The sequence below is a fragment of the Hemibagrus wyckioides genome, linkage group LG28 (assembly GCF_019097595.1).
Source record: "Hemibagrus wyckioides isolate EC202008001 linkage group LG28, SWU_Hwy_1.0, whole genome shotgun sequence".
Lineage (NCBI taxonomy): Eukaryota > Metazoa > Chordata > Actinopteri > Siluriformes > Bagridae > Hemibagrus > Hemibagrus wyckioides.
Genome location: NC_080737.1, coordinates 974,524 through 992,023, shown reverse-complemented (window position 1 = coordinate 992,023; position 17,500 = coordinate 974,524). Strand labels below are relative to the sequence as shown.

The window sequence follows — 17,500 nt, the reverse complement described above, 5'->3', positions numbered from 1 at the left end:
TTTATTATATCTTTTCATGTGACAACACTGAAGAAATGCCCCTCTGCTCCAATGTACAGTAGTGAGTGTCCAGCCTGTATAACAGTGTAAATTTACTGTCCCCTCAAAATAACTCAACACACAGACATTAATGTCTAAACAAAAGTGACTCCACCCCTAAGTGGAAATGTCCAAATTGGGCCCAAAGTGTCAATATTTTGTGTGGCCACCATTATTTTCCAGCACTGCCTTAACCCTCTTGGGCATGGAGTTCACCAGAGCTTCACAGGTTGCCACTGGAGTCCTCTTCCACACCTCCATGATGACATCACAGAGCTGGTGGATGTTAGAGACCTTGCGCTCCCCCACCTTAGGGTTTAGGTCTGGAGACATGCTTGGCCAGTCCATCACCTTTACCCTCAGCTTCTTTAGCAGGGCAGTGGTGGTCTTGGAGGTGTGTTTGGGGTTGTTATCATGTTGGAATACTGCCCTGTGGCCCAGTCTCCGAAGGGAGGGGATGGTGCTCTGCTTCAGTATGTCACAGTACATGTTGGCATTCGTGGTTCCCTCAATGAACTGTAGCTCCCCAGTGCCGGCAGCACTCATGCAGGCCCAGACCATGACACTCCCACCACCATGCTTGACTGTAGGCAAGACACACTTGTCTTTGTACTCCTCACCTGGTTGCCACCACACACGTTTGACACCATCTGAACCAAATAAGTTTATCTTGGTCTCATTGGACCACAGGACATGGTTCTGGCCATGTCCTTAGTCTGCTTGTTTTGTAACCTGTCCTGTAAAACCGCTGTATGGTCTTGCCCACTGTGCTGCAGCTCAGTTTCAGGGTCTTGGCAATCTTCTTATAGCCTAGGCCATCTTTATGTAGAGCAACAAATCTTTTTTTCAGATCCTCAGAGAGTTCTTTGCCATGAGGTGCCATGTTGAACTTCCAGTGACCAGTATGAGAGAGTGTGAGAGCGATAACACCAAATTTAACACACCTGCTCCCCATTCACACCTGAGACCTTGTAACACTAACGAGTCACATGACACCGGGGAGGGTAAATGGCTAATTGGGCCCAATTTGGACATTACCACTTAGGGGTGGAGTCACTTTTGTTGCCAATGGTTTAGACATTAATGTCTGTGTGTTGAGTTATTTTGAGGGGACAGTAAATTTACACTGTTATACAGGCTGGACACTCACTACTGTACATTGGAGCAGAGGGGCATTTCTTCAGTGTTGTCACATGAAAAGATATAATAAAATATTTACAAAAATGTCAGGGGTGTACTCACTTTTGTAAGATACTGTGTGTGTGTGTGTATGTATGTATGTATGTATGTATGTATGTATATATATATATATATATATATATATATATATATATATATATATATATATATATATATATATATATATATATATATATATATATATATAAGGCAAATATAAATGTCCAATAATACAGGAATATCAGGGAGTAAAGTGACGGTGAAGTGTGGTTATTGTGTGTGGAGAGTAGTGCAGAGTATGCAAGTAGTGCAATTATTGTGTGTGCGACAATCAGCTGAGGTAGAATGTCGTGTGGGGGAAGTTCAGAAAGTCCAAGTTCTAGGTATTCTGGTTGAGGGCCCGAATGGCCTGCGGGAGGAAGCTCCTCCTCATTCGCTCTGTGTTTGCCTTCAAGGAACGGAAACGTTTCCCTGACCACAACAGAGAGAAGAGTCCATTGTTGGGATGGCTGAGGTCCTTCATTATCTTCCTGGCCTTGGTCCAGCACCGCTTGCTGTATATAGTGTCCAGGTCAGGAAGCTCGGAAGCCCTTCTTCACCAGGGTGTTAACGTGACAGGACCACATCAGGTCCTGTGTGATGTAAACACCTAGGTACCAGAAACTGTCCACTCTCTCCACTGGGGTCCCGTTGATAGTGAGGGGCTGGTAATTCCTCTCCTGCTTTGTGAAGTCCACTATCAGCTCCTTAGTCTTGCTGACGTTCAGGAGGAGATTGTTGACCTGGCACCATGTCTCCAGGTTTCTAATCTCCTCTAGGTAGGCCGTCTCGTAGTTATTGGAGATCAGGCCCACCACCACAGTATCATCCACAAACTTAATGATGTTGTTGGAGCTGGAAGTGGCCACACAGTCATAGGTGTACAGAGAGTACAGCAGGGGGCTCAGAACACAGCCCTGGGGGGCTGTACTGCCTGTGGTCTGTCTCGCAGGAAGTTGGAGAACCATCGACATGGGGACAGGCTGAGGCCTAGGATCTCCAACTTAGTGGGAGTATGGAGGGAATTATGGGGTTAAATGCTGAACTGTAGTCAACAAACAGCATTTTAACATAATTCCCCTTCCTGCTGTCCAGATGGCTCAGGGCTGCATGATGGAGGTGTGTGATGGCATCCTCAGTAGAACGGTTGGGACAGTACGTGAACTGTAGCAGGTCCAGGGTGTCAGGTAGGGAAGAAGTGATGAAGTCTCTGATTAGTCTTTCGAAGCACTTCATCATTACCGAGGTCAGGGCTACTGCGCAGTAGTCATTGAGGCAGGCGGGCTGGGGTTTCTTGGGGACAGGAACAATGGTGGACCCTTTGAAGCACGTCGGGATTATAGACTGTTCCAGGGAAAGGTTGAATATCTCAGTGAACACTGGGGCAAGCTGGTCAGCACAGGCCTTCAGGACACGACCCGTGATGCTATCTGGTCTTGCTGCTTTCCTGGTATTCACTCTCCTGGATGCCTTTCTCACGTCATGCTCCGAGATGATGAACACGCTTTCCTCTCTGGCATGCTCCATGTGTGTGCTGTTTATCGCGCTGTTAGACAGATAGATACGACTTTGTCATTGCAAAGTACGGGTACATAGCAACGAAATGCTGTTTAGCATCTACCAGAAGTGCAAATAGTAGAAATTGTGCAAATGAACAAGTGCAGATAAATATGTAAATATGTACATCGATTAATAAGGCTATGTTGGAGTGTGTATAGAGAGTTATGTGGAGGTAGTATTTACAGCAGATAATATACAGTGAATATACAGATAGTATATGGTGTATGGTGTATGCTGATGATAGTCTTGTGAACTGTATCACCACTCTGCGCACGCTGTAGGATGCAGCTTTATACTCGTCCATGTTTCCTCTGGCGAGCCCCGTGTTGTACGCAGCGGAGCGGGATCTCAGGGCATCGCGGACAGATTCATCCACCCACGGCTTCTGATTGGGAAACATTCTGATGATAGTCTTGTGAACTGTATTACCCGCTAGTTTCCCGATGGATCCCACAAGCGCTTCCGTAAACATGTTGATGTCATCAGAGCTGCGCCGAAACATGTCCCAGTCTGCGTCATCTAGGCCATCCTGCAGAGCGGCCACCGACTGGTCCGTTCAGCGTGCAACCTCCCTCTGAGCCAGAACTTCCTGCTTGAGCCTTTGTTTATATTTTGGCATGAGGAAGATGGGGGCGTGGCCAGACTTCCTAAACAGAGGGCGAGATTGTGCCTTGTAGCCATCTTTAACTGTAGTGTAGCAGTGGTCCAGTGTCCTTTCACCCCTGGTGGGGCAGGTGATGTGCTGATAAAAGTTTGGCGCTGCACGTTTGAGGTTGGCGCTGTTAAAGTCCCCCACCACAATAAGATTAGCGTACCAGTGTTGTATCTGGTGCTGAGTGAGAGCTTCAGGGTCTGCTGTGAGGACTTGAAGCTCCAGGATATTTTATCTTCAGAGCTGTGGTCAGGATTCAGGCTGAAGTTCAACAAGCTTAGTGTTTGGTCAAGCCAAGAGCACAAGCATGACCATGACCATGACCATAACTGACATAATGCATTCATCATGTGTTATATAATGATAAATTCAGTGTGTGAATGCGTGCTCATTGTGATGAAGGGTGCCAATACTTCTGCACTTTACTCATACTGTATCAGAAACATTCTGAGTGCAGTGATACTGTATATTCTAATTAGCTCCTGGCTTCTTTCTCATGTTTTTGCTGTCTGTGTGCATGCATGGGTGTGTGTGTGTGCGCACATGTGTGTGTGTAGGTGTACTTCCTGAACTTCACGGACATTGCGAGTTACGAGGTGATGATCGATAAAGATCCGTTCCTCCGCTGCACGCGCAGCATCGAAACCGGACAGCGCAAGTTCAACACCTGCTACACGGCTGGAGTGTGTTGGCTCCGCGCCAGGCAGAGGATCTCCATCCGCATGGTGTACGACGACACCTCCATCTCCATGACCAACCACACCACCTTCCTTGGGAGCATCCGCCTTGGAGAAGCCCCGCCCACTGGACACAGCTGAGCCAACTGAATTAAACACAAAACACTCAGGGGATATGTCAGAGTCTCTCATCATCCCCGAAGGGCAACTAAAGCCATACTGGCTCCTAGACTCCTCCCATTACAATATGTGAGCCAATTAGCTTTCAGATTCCTCCTACCAGATATCACCAAACAGAGAATCATTTAATCAGCTCACTTTCTTCCAGAAGAAAAAAAAATTCTATGCCAATCAGCTCACTCCATATTCTCCCTACTGAGCAATAGCTCCGCCTATCTGAACCGATGATTATGAAGGTTTCACCTACTGAACATGCAGTCCACCCACTGTGGTCCACGCCCATGAAACAAGCTGTAAATCAGCTCACAGTCCTAGTTAGCATAGTTATCTACATGGAGCTGAGACGTGATTGGCTGGCAATGATGTCACATGATCAGGGTTCTGACTGGCTGATCGAGGATTGGTGGTCACTTCAGGATGTTCTGACTACACACACACACACACACAACAGACTGTTAGGTATAATTACACAGTCATTGTACACAATTTTCATCACATTAATATTTTTACAGTTTATGATTTTTATCACTCGTGTATTTTTTTAAATTGTATTTTATCCAGTGAAGAGAATTATGGGATTGTTCTACAGTCTCTGGAGTTATAATATTATCATCTTTATAAATGAAACCCATCTCCAGTGCACTGGACACTGTGTTTGTGTGTGTGTGTGTGTGCATGAGCACTGTGTTGCTGTGCTCTTAACTGTTTTCTGATGATTGTTGTGTATTGTAACTCAGGAGTGTGTGTGCGCGCTGTGGGTTGTTTTATAATGATTGTTGTGTGTATTGTTTGTGTTGTGTAACTCTGGAGTGTGTGTTGTGTAACTCGGGAGTGTGTGTTGTGTGTGTGTGTGTGTGTGTTTACCATGTTCATGTACATTTGTATACTATGCAGTGGGTGTAAATATGTAGATACACAATTTCTCCTCTTGCTCTGTTTCTGTAAAGTTCTGTATTAAATATTTTTTCTCACACAGTTGTTGTGGGGTATCGTGTGGTGTGTTTTGGTGTGGTGGGGTGGTGTGTCGTGTGGTGTGTCATGGTGGGGTGTCGTGTGTTGTGTTGTGGTGGGGTGTCGTGGTGGGGTGTCGTGTGGTGTGGGGTATCGTGTGGTGTGTTGTGGTGGGGTGGTGTGTTGTGGTGGGGTGGTGTGTTGTGGTGGGGTGGGGTGTCGTGGTGGGGTGTCGTGTGGTGTGTTGAGGTGGGGTGGTGTGTTGCGTTGGGGTGGTGTGGTGTGTTGCGGTGTTGTGGTGGTGTGGGGTGGTGGGGTAGTGTATTGTGGTGGGGGGGTGGTGGGGTGGTGTGTTGTGGTGGGGTGTCGTATGTTGTGTTGGGGTGGGGTGTCGTGTGGTGTGTTGTGGTGGGGTGGTGTGTTGTGGTGGGGGGGGTGTTGGGGTGGTGTGTTGCGTTGGGGTGGTGTGTTGCGGTGGTGTGTTGCGGTGGTGTGTTGTGGTGTGTTGTGTTGGGGTAGTGTGTTGTGTTGGGATGGTGTGTTGGGGTGGTGTGTTGCATTGGGGTGGTGTGTTGGGGTGGTGTGTTGTGGTGGTGTGTTGTGTTGTGGTGGTGTGTTGTGTTGGGGTGGTGTGTTGGGGTGGTGTGTTTTGTTGGGATGGTGTGTTGGGGTGGTGTGGTGTGTTGGGGTGGTGTGGTGTGTGGGGGTGGTGTGTTGGGGTGGTGTGTTGGGATGGTGTGTTGGGATGGTGTGGTGTGTTGGGATGGGATGGTGTGTTGGGGTGGGATGGTGTGTTGGGGTGGGGTGGGGTGGTGTGTTGTGTTGGGATGGTGTGGTGTGTTGGGATGGTGTGGTGTGTTGCGGTGGTGTGTTGTGTTGGGATGGTGTGTTGGGGTGGTGTGTTGTGTTGGGGTGGTGTGTTGGGGTGGTGTGGTGTGTTGGGGTGGTGTGGTGTGTTGGGGTGGTGTGTTGTGTTGGGATGGTGTGTTGTGTTGGGATGGTGTGTTGTGTTGGGGTGGTGTGGTGTGTTGTGTTGGGGTGGTGTGTTAGGGTGGTGTGGTGTGTTGGGGTGGTGTGTTGGGGTGTTGTGTTGGGATGGTGTGTTGGGGTGGTGTGTTGGGGTGTTGTGTTGGGGTGGTGTGTTGTGTTGGGATGGTGTGGTGTGTTGGGGTGGTGTGGTGTGTTGGGATGGTGTGTTGTGTTGGGGTGGTGTGTTGTGTTGGGATGGTGTGGTGTGTTGGGTTGGGATGGTGTGGTGTGTTGGGGTGGTGTGTTGGGGTGGTGTGTTGTGTTGGGATGGTGTGGTGTGTTGGGGTGGTGTGTTGTGTTGGGATGGTGTGGTGTGTTGGGGTGGTGTGGTGTGTTGGGGTGGTGTGGTGTGTTGGGGTGGTGTGGTGTGTTGGGGTGGTGTGTTGTGTTGGGGTGGTGTGGGGTGGTGTGGTGTGGTGTGTTGGGATGGTGTGTTGGGTTGGTGTGTTGTGTTGGGATGGTGTGGTGTGTTGGGATGGTGTGGTGTGTTGGGGTGGTGTGGTGTGTTGGGATGGTGTGGTGTGTTGGGGTGGTGTGTTGTGTTGGGGTGGTGTGGTGTGTTGGGGTGGTGTGGTGTGTTGGGGTGGTGTGGTGTGGTGTGTTGGGGTGGTGTGGTGTGTTGGGGTGGTGTGTTGTGTTGGGGTGGTGTGGTGTGTTGGGATGGTGTGGTGTGTTGGGGTGGTGTGGTGTGTTGGGGTGTTGTGTTGGGGTGGTGTGTTGGGGTGGTGTGGTGTGTTGGGGTGGTGTGTTGTGTTGGGATGGTGTGGTGTGTTGGGGTGGTGTGGTGTGTTGGGGTGGTGTGTTGTGTTGGGGTGGTGTGTTGGGGTGGTGTGGTGTGGTGTGTTGGGGTGGTGTGGTGTGTTGGGGTGGTGTGTTGTGTTGGGGTGGTGTGTTGTGTTGGGGTGGTGTGGTGTGTTGGGGTGGTGTGGTGTGGTGTGTTGGGATGGTGTGGTGTGTTGGGATGGTGTGGTGTGTTGGGATGGTGTGGTGTGTTGGGGTGGTGTGTTGTGTTGGGATGGTGTGGTGTGTTGGGGTGTTGTGTTGGGGTGGTGTGGTGTGTTGGGGTGGTGTGTTGTGTTGGGATGGTGTGGTGTGTTGGGGTGGTGTGTTGTGTTGGGGTGGTGTGTTGTGTTGGGGTGGTGTGGTGTGTTGGGGTGGTGTGTTGTGTTGGGGTGGTGTGGTGTGTTGGGGTGGTGTGTTGTGTTGGGGTGGTGTGGTGTGTTGGGGTGGTGTGTTGTTAAAGCAGTGATGAAATTCCAGAAATGAGGAGGAGTTTAAGGAAAATCTGGTGAATCTGAATGGGTGTGTAATCTGCGATGTAATGACTCCCTCTGGTGGTAGAAACGAGTTAGTACTCTGTGTGTGTTGGGGGGGTATGAAGCGTGTAAAATGTTCAGTGTTTATTGTTTATCTAGAGTTGTGAAAGCACTGCACCTGGTTGGTCGAGATAAAGAGGCGTGTCTAGTTGTCATATATACAGCTAATGTAAGACTTAATTCTGACTGTAAACTCATCATATCAACTCTTAATTCTGTAAAGTTCCACTGACCTCATCACTGACCTCATCACTCACCTTCACCTGCAACTAAATTTTCTCCTGGTTCCTGATGTAGAAACATCTAACAGCTTCAAGTTCTTGAAAAAAGTATATTTTTATTAACAATATTCCTGAGATTTTGTACAGTTTTACTGGTTCCTAAACAGTTGGTCAGTTCCTGACCTGTCCTGTGTTCTCACTCTGTCATGTGTGTGTGTGTGTGTGTGTGTGTAAAGGTGATAGGATTAATCAACTTTTTACCGTGAAAGTTAAATTATTTTCCCTGTGTGTTTTATCTGCAGAGTTAATCCCACTAATCACCACTCTCTCAATCATCACTGGGGCCTTCTGATGTTCCTCATGGAGACTCAGCTGATCTGTGTGTGTGTGTGGGTGGGTGTGTGTGTGGGTGGGTGTGTGTGTGGGTGGGTGTGGGTGTGGAGTCTTTATATTTCATTTTTATTCTTCCTCTATTCCGCTTGTCTGGCTTTGAGCACAACTAACAATAGAGTGCAGTTCACACGTCTGAAACCTTTAGCCTGCAATCAACTCCAAGAGAGAGAGTGTGTGTGTGTGTGTGTGTGTGTGTATTGTAGGTTGTGAAATATCACACCTGAGTGCTGAAGAGACCGAAACTAGATCCAGATCAGCAGACGGCCAAGAGAGAGACGACCGACATATTCTCACACACACACACGCACACACTTTTTTAGTTGTGATGCTTGTCCTCAAAAGACAGAGTTTGTCTCAGTTACTTCATTTACATATACACAAATAACAGAATAAGTTTTTCAATAAAAGCTAAATTACTAGCTTGAACCTTTGTTTGTGTGAGTTCACACACACACACACACACACAGTTTATAGACATTTTTCGACACAGTTTTATGTTGTTTCCGACACGTCGTGGGGGAAACAGAACAGTGTGTTGAGTGTGTTCTCACTATGAGTCTCCTTCATCAATAACTTTATAAATGCACATACACCCTCATATATATATCACTGATGGGGCGGAGTCTGAGTGTAGTTTCCATGGTGACAACAGATACAAACTTTTTTCATCCAAATACTGATTAAACATCATCCTAATGTCCTAACATAAGATCTCCATGGCTGAACATAGCTAACTTCCTGTCTCATCTGACACGTTACTCACCATTAATCATTGTTTATAGCTTGCTGATGTCCTTTTGCCAATTTTTCTAGACTTTTATAGTTATAAAGAGAGTACACACACACACACACACACACACATTCTGTTTCACACATTTGAACAAATCCACATCCTCGTGGTGCGGCACTTAAAGTGCCGATCGTATCCTGTCTGCTGTGAGAGTCATTGATATGGACAAGAGCGAGAGAGGTGACAAAACTCTCATGTTTTTGAAAGAAGGCCAATTCAAGGTGTGTTTACCCCACAGCCGTCTACACAATCCACACACACACACACACACACACATCCAGTGTATATTCTGGTTTCCCACCGCACTGTAGTGACATGTTACAGTACGATGACCATATACTGCCCCCCCCCCAAGACGATGTCAGATTTTAGATCCTCTTGGTCAAATCTTCCATGCTAGAGGCTGATAAGATTATCATCTTCTCTTTGTGTTGCTATTATTTTTGACCGAGTAAACGAACTTGCTAATGTCACAAGGTAGACATTTTTGGTTCATCTCTGCCCTGTAATAAAAATAATTGATTAGTAATAACAGTAATAATGGTGCTAATCATGCTACTAATTCCTTATTTACATTTAGGGTCACATGGGCTATGTCGCTTATTAATTATCTTATAAAGCACTAAATCTTTTGCATCTCTTACTGATTAGTGCTAATACCATTAGCAAGTTTCTTATCAAAACCCTGAGGGCAAAAGCAGTGAAAGGAGTGAAAAACACCTCAAATTGTTTTTAAATCACGTCAACAAATTAAAAATTACCCATCCTAGGAATCATTAGCTTTAGCAGTTTGTTTAAAATATTTTTATAATACGTTAGCTTCTTTTTATTCCTGTCAGCAGCTTGCTGATGCTGTAGCTTCCTTATTAAAACCTCCTGCAAACGTCACAGGTCTGAGAACGAGCGACACATCTGGTTTACTGAAAATATAAAACATTTATTTAAGGTGTATGAAGTTTTAATGCAAATTAAAAACCTTTGCTAAATTTGATGGAAAAAAATTTGGGCTCGTCCGGGATTTGAACCCGGGACCTCTCGCACCCTAAGCGAGAATCATACCCCTAGACCAACGAGCCGTTGCGCGAGACTACTGAGGGTTTAAGCGTTTTTAAGTCACATTTTTTAAGGAATAAACGTATCGTGTACTAGAGTACCTAAATAATAATAATAATAATAATAATAATAATAATAATAATAATAATAATAATAATAATAATAATGAGAAGAAGAAGGTTAACTGCATTTTAGCAGTTAGCCATGTTTGCTAATATCTGCTTGTTATAATATTCGACAATTTTTATATGGAAAAAATATTAATAGAATACCTTTACACACATATAACACATTTATAACTGCTTTATCACATAAGTGTATATATAATTATTATGTCTTTAAAGCATTGTTTCCTTTCATATACTCTCAGTTGTGTAAGAGTGCGCGAGGAACCTTACTGAAATAGCTCGTGTTTCTTTCCCAGGATCTTTACGATGTAGTGGACACTGTGTAGTGGACTCTGTGTAGTGGACACTGTGTAGTGGACTCTGTGTAGTGGACTCTGTGTAGTGGACTCTGTGTAGTGGACACTGTGTAGTGGACTCTGTGTAGTGGACTCTGTGTAGTGGACACTGTGTAGTGGACTCTGTGTAGTGGACACTGTGTAGTGGACTCTGTGTAGTGGACACTGTGTAGTGGACTCTGTGTAGTGGACTCTGTGTAGTGGACACTGTGTAGTGGACTCTGTGTAGTGGACTCTGTGTAGTGGACACTGTGTAGTGGACACTGTGTAGTGGACTCTGTGTAGTGGACACTGTGTAGAGGACAGAGCCTGAAACCCTGCTGCTAGTTGGGGTTAGTTATAGTTATAGCCTAGTTATTATTAAATTACTGATGAGTGAAACGGCTTACATTCAGGAGCTTACAATTAATTCAAATAATTAAAACACTACAGATGCTTTTTATATTTACAGTATAAATGATTCTGTGTGTGTGTGTGTGTGTGTGTGCGTGTGTGTGTGTGTGTGTGTGTAAGGTCACAGTAAAGTGTGCAGAATGTTTACATGTTTGTTTTATATTCACATAAATCACCTGTGCTTTTTTTTCAAACCACAACCAGTTTAAAAGCACTGGTATGATTAACACACACACACACACACACACACACACACACACACAGGGAGACACACAATCAGACAGGGAGAGTTGTGTTTGTGTGTGTGTGTGTGTGTGTGTGTGTGTTTCCTGCGCTACCTGTCTGTAATTAAACCCGCTGATGTTAATTAGGCCCAATCCGGATTAACGGCTGCACGCGCTTCTCATGCAAATCGGCGGCGAGTTGATCCGGTTTCAAAAGGAAGAAAAGAAAAAAAGACATCTTCAAAAAGACACGGCTGGAAACACACACACACACACACACACACACACACAAGAGTTTTAACGGATTAATAGCGAGGTCTGCATGAGGTTAAATGTCAGGAGACACTTCAGCACTTTATTAAAACACTCAGAATGGAAGAGCAGAGAACAGAGAATACACTCAGGATAGAAATCTCTCCACAATAACACACAATATTCACAATATAATAAAACTTTGAAATGCTTGATGGATGGACTTTTCTTGTTGTTTTGTTACGTAAAAAGTCACAGAAATCCAATTATTGACCATCTTAAACAGATCCTTAAAAAGGGCGGAAATAGAATATAGGGGTATTATTATTATTATTATTATTATTGTTATGATGATGATGATGATGAAGACAGTAGCCCTTACGAAACCGCAGGGTTTTGAGGATAGGGGCGTGGTCTCGCGCTCTCGAGAGGGTGGGGTGGGGGGCTTTAGGGTATAAATGCGACCCCCCGCGCGCGCTGCTCTCGGTAAAGCTTTGCGCTCTTCAGGCTCTGTGTAGAAGCTCCTCCGTGGATTACACTGGACATCCATAACCACTCATTACGGCTGGATATAAAGGCGAGATGAAGGGATTGCTGCTGACGTCACTGCTGATGTACACGAGCGCGCGCATCACCACCGCGATCTACTGGCTGTAAGATCCGCATTTTTATTTACTCTAGATTTATAAACCACACACACACACACCTACACTTTACCTTTTCCACTACAGACAGATGTAAATAAATAAGCAGTGCACGTGACGAGTGTTTTCCCTGAGAGCATCTCCACTGTGGTCCAGCTGAAGTGCAGGAAGTGTGAGGACGGAGAAGGTTTCAGGAAAGAGTTCAGACTTTAGATGTAGAGTGTAGAGTTTAGATTTGGGTTCAGGATGAATTGAAGTGTGTGATGAGGAGCGGCCAGGTTAGTGTCCTGTTCCTGCGCTGATCTGGACGTGAGGATTGGTCAGTAGGGTTAGGGGAATTCAGTCTCATAAGAAACAAAATCATCAGGATCATCAATCCCTGCCACGTGTTTCCTGCTTTGGTTTTGTACTTCCTGAAAAGAATCCTGACTTTCCGCATGATTTCCTGAATCCCAGCAGGTTGTGTGTTTTATACTCTATATTCTGGAGGTCTGGAGTTCTACCACAGGTCTGTAGATGTCGAGACATTTCAGCAGCCTGGAGCAGATCGCTCCTCGTTATTCATCTCTTCATCATTCAGTGAGTTTCTCTTGAAGTCAGCTGACCGGATGCCGGGTTTCTCTGGTCACTTCAGCTGTTAGTGTAGATGAATGTTTGTGTGTTTTAAGTTAAAACTTGTGAGATGAAGTGTTGTGATAAATAAGCTAGTGTGTGTCTGGACATCATGTGTGTGTTTAGTCGAGTCTCAGCCACAGTGTGTACTGCGAGATCTTTATTTTCATATTCCAAAACTCTGCTGGAAAATTTGAACAAACTTGGACTAGGGGGTGTGGCCTGAGGTCTGGAGGTGGAGCTTGTCAGTTTGCAGTGATCTGGGTAATCCTGAAGTTCACATCTGATTTATAAACTAGATTTCTCCCAAGCGCAGGTGTGTAAGTGTGTACACGCCACACACAGTGTTAGAACTGCTCAGAGGTCAAAGGTCACCATCTGTTGTAACTATAAAAAAACTACACACTTACTCTCCGGTCAGGTCAAGCTTTAGCTTCACCCTCTGTGTCACTTCAGAAAGGTCGAAGGTCATTAACTGAGAAAGACTGCTGAGTGAATGAGCTCCACAGACCTCAGTGTCTTCTGCTAACAGGACCTAGCATTAGCTCTTAGCATGTTGCTAATTTTGTCCTGAATCTCCTAGCTTTACTTTTAGAGTACTAGCGAGCTAACTCCAGCTAACGTGAACTTAATAATGTCTCCGCGCTCGTACTGTTTACTGTTTAACATGAAGATCAGAAGGAGCAGACCAATGGAGAGATTTATCTACACAACACTACCCGGGTCATGAGGATGGAAATAAACACACACACAACACACTTCATTACAGATACACACAACACACACAACACACTTCATTACAGATACACACAACACACACAACACACTTCATTACAGATACACACAACACACACAACACACTTCATTACAGATACACACAACACACTTCATTACAGATACACACAACACACACAACACACTTCATTACAGATACACACAACACACACAACACACTTCATTACAGATACACACAACACACACAACACACTTCATTACAGATACACACAACACACTTCATTACAGATACACACAACACACACAACACACTTCATTACAGATACACACAACACACTTCATTACAGATACACACAACACACACAACACACTTCATTACAGATACACACAACACACACAACACACTTCATTACAGATACACACAACACACACAACACACTTCATTACAGATACACACAACACACACAACACACTTCATTACAGATACACACAACACACACAACACACTTCATTACAGATACACACAACACACACAACACACTTCATTACAGATACACACAACACACACAACACACTTCATTACAGATACACACAACACACACAACACACTTCATTACAGATACACACAACACACACAACACACTTCATTACAGATACACACAACACACTTCATTACAGATACACACAACACACACAACACACTTCATTACAGATACACACAACACACTTCATTACAGATACACACAACACACACAACACACTTCATTACAGATACACACAACACACACAACACACTTCATTACAGATACACACAACACACACAACACACTTCATTACAGATACACACAACACACTTCATTACAGATACACACAACACACACAACACACTTCATTACAGATACACACAACACACTTCATTACAGATACACACAACACACACACAACACACTTCATTACAGATACACACAACACACTTCATTACAGATACACACAACACACTTCATTACAGATACACACAACACACACAACACACTTCATTACAGATACACACAACACACTTCATTAGAGATACACACAACACACTTCATTACAGATACACACAACACACTTCATTACAGAATGAACACATTACACACACACAACACACTTCATTACAGATACACACAACACACACAACACACTTCATTACAGATACACACAACACACACAACACACTTCATTACAGATACACACAACACACACAACACACTTCATTACAGATACACACAACACACACAACACACTTCATTACAGATACACACAACACACACAACACACTTCATTACAGATACACACAACACACTTCATTACAGATACACACAACACACACAACACACTTCATTACAGATACACACAACACACTTCATTACAGATACACACAACACACACAACACACTTCATTACAGATACACACAACACACTTCATTACAGATACACACAACACACACAACACACTTCATTACAGATACACACAACACACACAACACTCTTCATTACAGATACACACAACACACTTCATTACAGATACACACAACACACACAACACACTTCATTACAGATACACACAACACACTTCATTACAGATACACACAACACACACAACACACTTCATTACAGATACACACAACACACACAACACACTTCATTACAGATACACACAACACACACAACACACTTCATTACAGATACACACAACACACACAACACACTTCATTACAGATACACACAACACACTTCATTACAGATACACACAACACACACAACACACTTCATTACAGATACACACAACACACACAACACACTTCATTACAGATACACACAACACACACAACACACTTCATTACAGATACACACAACACACACAACACACTTCATTACAGATACACACAACACACTTCATTACAGATACACACAACACACACAACACACTTCATTACAGATACACACAACACACTTCATTACAGATACACACAACACACACAACACACTTCATTACAGATACACACAACACACACAACACACTTCATTACAGATACACACAACACACACAACACACTTCATTACAGATACACACAACACACACAACACACTTCATTACAGATACACACAACACACACAACACACTTCATTACAGATACACACAACACACACAACACACTTCATTACAGATACACACAACACACACAACACACTTCATTACAGATACACACAACACACACAACACACTTCATTACAGATACACACAACACACTTCATTACAGATACACACAACACACTTCATTACAGATACACACAACACACTTCATTACAGATACACACAACACACACAACACACTTCATTACAGATACACACAACACACTTCATTACAGATACACACAACACACACAACACACTTCATTACAGATACACACAACACACACAACACACTTCATTACAGATACACACAACACACTTCATTACAGATACACACAACACACACAACACACTTCATTACAGATACACACAACACACACAACACACTTCATTACAGATACACACAACACACTTCATTACAGATACACACAACACACACAACACACTTCATTACAGATACACACAACACACACAACACACTTCATTACAGATACACACAACACACTTCATTACAGATACACACAACACACACAACACACTTCATTACAGATACACACAACACACTTCATTACAGATACACACAACACACTTCATTACAGATACACACAACACACACAACACACTTCATTACAGATACACACAACACACACAACACACTTCATTACAGATACACACAACACACACAACACACTTCATTACAGATACACACAACACACACAACACACTTCATTACAGATACACACAACACACACAACACACTTCATTACAGATACACACAACACACACAACACACTTCATTACAGATACACACAACACACACAACACACTTCATTACAGATACACACAACACACTTCATTACAGATACACACAACACACTTCATTACAGATACACACAACACACACAACACACTTCATTACAGATACACACAACACACACAACACACTTCATTACAGATACACACAACACACTTCATTACAGATACACACAACACACTTCATTACAGATACACACAACACACACAACACACTTCATTACAGATACACACAACACACTTCATTACAGATACACACAACACACTTCATTACAGATACACACAACACACACAACACACTTCATTACAGATACACACAACACACTTCATTACAGATACACACAACACACTTCATTACAGATACACACAACACACACAACACACTTCATTACAGATACACACAACACACACAACACACTTCATTACAGATACACACAACACACTTCATTACAGATACACACAACACACACAACACACTTCATTACAGATACACACAACACACTTCATTACAGATACACACAACACACACAACACACTTCATTACAGATACACACAACACACACAACACACTTCATTACAGATACACACAACACACACAACACACTTCATTACAGATACACACAACACACACAACACACTTCATTACAGATACACACAACACACACAACACACTTCATTACATCTAGAGCTGAGTAATGTTTCACTGAGAGGACAGAGAGCTGTGAGGGTCATCATGCTGTCTGCGTAGACTCCCTCCACTTCCTGCTCCTCGTCCTCCTGTTCTTCCTCCTCCACCTCTACCTCTTCCTCAACTTCCTCTTCCTTCTCCTCTTCCTCAACTTCCCCCTCCTCTTCTTCCTCGTCTTTCTCAACTTCCTCCTCCTCCACTTCCTTCTCCTCTTCCTCAACTTCCTCCTCCTCCACTTCCTTCTCCTCTTCCTCAACTTCCTCCTCCTCCACTTCCTTCTCCTCTTCCTCAACTTCCTCCTCCTCCACTTCCTTCTCCTCTTCCTCAACTTCCTCCTCCTCCACTTCCTTCTCCTCTTCCTCAACTTCCCCCTCCAGGGAGGAGAGCTGTGAGGGTCATCATGCTGCCTGAGTAGGCTCCCTCC

The 17,500-nt window shown here is 44.2% G+C and overlaps 2 protein-coding genes and 1 non-coding gene across 6 annotated transcripts in view; 2 read left to right on the top strand and 1 right to left on the bottom strand.

Annotated features, from left to right (window-relative positions):
- eda (ectodysplasin A) overlaps positions 1-5,312 on the top strand; it is a 42,354-nt gene extending 37,042 nt beyond the window's left edge. For 2 of the 4 annotated variants that reach the window (XM_058383961.1, XM_058383959.1), the window contains exon 8: positions 4,027-5,312. In XM_058383961.1, coding sequence (XP_058239944.1) covers positions 4,027-4,287 — 261 coding nt within the window. In that variant the 3' untranslated portion in view covers positions 4,288-5,312. The remainder of the gene's footprint in view (positions 1-4,026) is intronic. The other 2 variants (XM_058383960.1, XM_058383957.1) reach the window with 1 other exon arrangement.
- A 4,718-nt stretch (positions 5,313-10,030) lies between these two features.
- trnap-agg (transfer RNA proline (anticodon AGG)) lies at positions 10,031-10,102 on the bottom strand. The gene has a single exon. It is a non-coding gene; the product is annotated as a tRNA-Pro (tRNA).
- Positions 10,103-11,856: 1,754 nt separating this feature from the next.
- Positions 11,857-17,500, top strand: part of wnt11f2 (wnt 11, family member 2) — a 13,467-nt gene continuing 7,823 nt past the window's right edge. The window contains exon 1 of the mRNA XM_058383663.1: positions 11,857-12,064. Within this exon, the coding sequence (XP_058239646.1) occupies positions 11,994-12,064 (71 nt within the window). The 5' untranslated portion in view covers positions 11,857-11,993. The remainder of the gene's footprint in view (positions 12,065-17,500) is intronic.